General features: G+C 72.4%; 1 protein-coding gene across 1 annotated transcript in view; it reads right to left on the bottom strand.

The window, feature by feature from the left end:
• The window catches only part of H696_05748 (hypothetical protein), a 6467-nt gene extending 5548 nt beyond the window's left edge, over positions 1 to 919 (bottom strand). The window contains exons 1-3 of the mRNA XM_009499562.1: positions 574 to 919; positions 387 to 453; positions 131 to 300 (exon numbers count right to left, since the gene is read on the bottom strand). Of these exons, the coding sequence (XP_009497837.1) occupies positions 131 to 300; positions 387 to 453; positions 574 to 741 (405 nt within the window). The 5' untranslated portion in view covers positions 742 to 919. The remainder of the gene's footprint in view (positions 1 to 130; positions 301 to 386; positions 454 to 573) is intronic.
• Between the last annotated feature and the right edge of the window lie 2428 nt (positions 920 to 3347).

Genomic DNA, 3347 nt, shown 5'->3' with positions numbered 1-3347 from the left:
CAGGAGGAGCAGGAGGAGCAGGAGGAGCAGGAGGAGCAGGAGGAGCAGGAGGAGCAGGAGGAGCAGGAGGAGTAGGACGGCTTGGATGGGTTTGTGCCCGTGTGGCTGCATGAGGGAGACACCAACGCACATGGGTGGACGAGGCCGAGGCCAGCAGCGAGGCGCCCAGGGACACCAACGAGAGGACGTGCTCATTGCGCGTGTCCGAAAAGATGTGCGTCGTCTCCGGATCGCTGGAGGTGCTGCTATACTGATAGGAGGCCGGGTCGTGGCGGTTGAAGACATACTTCTTGAAGGACTCTGCGCCGTGGGGAGGAAGCACCCACCGCGGTACGTGGTTAGATGATCGGATGCCGGCGGAACAGGGCAAGGGACGCGTGACGCACGCGACTCGCAGGCATTCTCCAGGACCGTTTGCGCGGCCGAGGACAAGCCGCGACGGCAGAATTCCAGCTACAGGGTGCGAGGAGGGAGGGACGGTGGCGGCGATGGGCGATCGGGTCAGCGGAGGTGGCGGTGACAAGCCGTCGCCGGGGAGGGGGGGGACAGGCGTCCATGTGGGTTCGCGCGTACAGCCAGGCGGCGCCAGATGCCCAGCGGTGGGCACTCCTCGCGCAGGATCTCCACCAGCTCGCTCGCGTCGTTGGTCAAGTCGGCCAGCGGGAAGACAATGACCTCCTGCGGCGCGCCGGCTCCAGCCCGGGTGGGGAACTCGAAGAAGGCGCTGAAGTTGGCCGACATGATGCGTGTAGGAGGAGGAGAAGGCAGTGGGGGGGGGGAGGGAGGGGTCAAGGGGAGACGCCCGCCTGTCTCGAGGGCCACAAGTCAGGAGGCGGGGAGGAGGGGGAGGGTGACACGCAGGAGGGAGGTGGCCGGGAGAAGAGGCAGGGAATAGGAGGAGGAAGGAGAGGGGCAGGGGGGGGGGAGGGGAGTGCCGGGCGGGAGCGCGTCCACCCAGGCCAAAGTCGCACAAGAGGGTAGCCGCACACTCAGCTCCAGCCGGGGGAGCCCCCGCACCGGGCCCCCGGGCGAGGCCGTCCTCGGGTGCGCGCGCGCGCGCCTCCGCGGGAACACGCCCAAAAGAGAGGGCCGAGGAGGGGCTCTCGGGCAAGCGCCCCTCGGCCGTCCCCCCCCCCCCCCCCGGCGTGCGTATACGTGAATGGAATCTAGAGCGTTACAGGAGCTAGGAGCACCTGGAGCTGGCGCGCGTGACGTTCGGCGCCGCAGTGCTGATCATGGAATGGTATTGACGGTTGGTGCGGCGTGATGTGAGTCTCGCCTTTCAGATCGGTCCCCGTGCGGAGGGCGGGTTCTGGTGCGCACCGACGCGGCCAACCCCAGAGCCCGGGGACTTGGGCCTACCTACCGACCGGGCGGAGAGAGGATGGCGGCCCGGCGCCCCGGCGGGCGTTCCCGTCGTGGCCAGACGGCACCGACCGCCGATGGGGGCGTTCGGGCACGCGCGTGCGGGCACGGCCGGCGCTCAACGTGAGCCCTTCAAGTTCCGGCCCTCTCCCTCCCGCCCTGCAGGCAACCAAGGGTAGCTGGCGGAGCGCGGGCAGGAAGGGGCCGGGGAGGGGGGCGGGGCCTGGGCAGACACACCCATGACTTGGTTGTTGGGTCTTTGCCCGAAGGCGCCCTCCTGCCCCGGGGGAAGGGGGTGGCGTGAGCCGGGAAGCGCAGTCGTCGGCTTTCGCCTGCCGCGCACCTGCCGCGCGCGGGGGAGCAAAGGCACCCGGAACGGGGCCGGGGCCGTGGAGGCTTCTTCCGCCGAGGCGTAAACAAAGCAGGCTTTTATATTCTTCCCCTGTATATATCCCTCCCCCCCCCCTCGGCCGCGCGCGGGCCGCCGAGTCGGCCCCGGGGCCCGGGCCTCGGCGGCCTCTTCACTGTTCTTGCGCGTGTTTTCGCGCCCCCCCCCCCCCCCGCCCCCCGCGCGCGGCCGTTGTTCCCGGCTCACGGGGGCGGGCGACCGCTCCGCTTTTGGGGCACATGTGCGCCTCTCCGGGGGAAGGCCGGGGAGGGGGGCGACAAAGCCCTGCCCGAGGCGGATCCCGCGAGACGGGCGGCGCACCGGCGCCGGTACTTGTCCCAGCGCGTGCGCGACCGGGGAGCGATCGCGCGCCCATCCGACCCTGGGCACACTCTCGGCCAACGGAGCAGTTCGGACCCCCCCCCCCCCCGCGCCTGCGCCCGGGCCGCCGCATCTGTCGCATTCGGCTGGCCACGCCCTGGGCGGGGGGGCGGGGGGGCCGGGTCAGCAGGCCGTGGTGGTCAGACTGGCGTGTTATTTTGATTTTGGCCCCGGCGGGAGGGGGGCGCGGCCTCCGGCGCTCTTGCCATGCATGCGCGCCTGGGCAGTGCGCTCACCCCGCCCCCCCCCCCCCCTCAGTCAACTGCCGGGCGGCGGCCACCGCGCAGCACGAATGTTCCAGCCATCGATATTTCCCGCCTCTCGCCTGCCGCTTGCCTGGGAGTTTGGTGTGCCAGGGTGCTTTTCTCTGTCTCGCTCTCCTTCTCTCATCGCGGCTAATTATCTAATCCCCCGGCCAGCCCCCTTCTCCGGAGAGCGAGAGGGCCGGCCTCGTCGCCTGGGCGTGCGGGGGGGGCGGGGGGGGGGGGGGCCACCGACCCTGGCCCCGGCTGGCGGCGGCCGCAGCCCGGCCGTGGCCGCCCGGAGCCGGGCCCCTCCCACGGCCTCTCTCTCTCTCTCTCCAGGGAGGGGGTGGTGCATCGGGACACGCAAGCCGGCCGGCGTGCACAGGTGGGGGGTTCCCGTAAAGCGCGTAGACCAGAGGGGAGCGCGCACACCCTTCTCCGTGCGCCCGCCGCACCCCCGGGGCGGGCCGCGGCCGGCAGCCATTCGGGCGCGAGAGCGGGCACGGGGAGGGGGGGGGGGGCGCCGGCGTGCCCTTCTTCTCGGGCCCTGGCGCCGGCGCACACAAGGCCCGGTGTGCTCCCCGCCCACCCGCGCGCGCGCGCGCGCGCCATAACACACGCGCCCACCCCGGGCAGGGGACTTGGCCCCGGCCCCCGGCCAGACCTGTTGTCGGGGCCCGGGCCACCAGCTGCCGGCCACACTGGGGCGGCTGCGCCCCGGAGGGGGAGGGGGCCGGGGGGGGGGGGGGGGGCCAGGCTTTTCGGCCGGAGGGCCGCCTCGCCGTGCCGGACCCCCGGCCGGTCCCCCACCCACCCTTTCAAGATTCCTTCTGTTTGATGTAAGGCCCCGCCCGTTCCCGCCGCCCACACCCTCCTCCCGCCTCTGCCCCTCTCTTCCTTCCCTCGTCTCTCCCCCCCCCCTCCCGCACCTCCATCTCCCCCTCCCTCTTCCGCTGACGCGTCGCCCT

This window comes from Fonticula alba (assembly GCF_000388065.1).
Source record: "Fonticula alba strain ATCC 38817 unplaced genomic scaffold supercont2.13, whole genome shotgun sequence".
Lineage (NCBI taxonomy): Eukaryota > Rotosphaerida > Fonticulaceae > Fonticula > Fonticula alba.
This window is presented reverse-complemented; position numbering and strand designations above follow the sequence as displayed.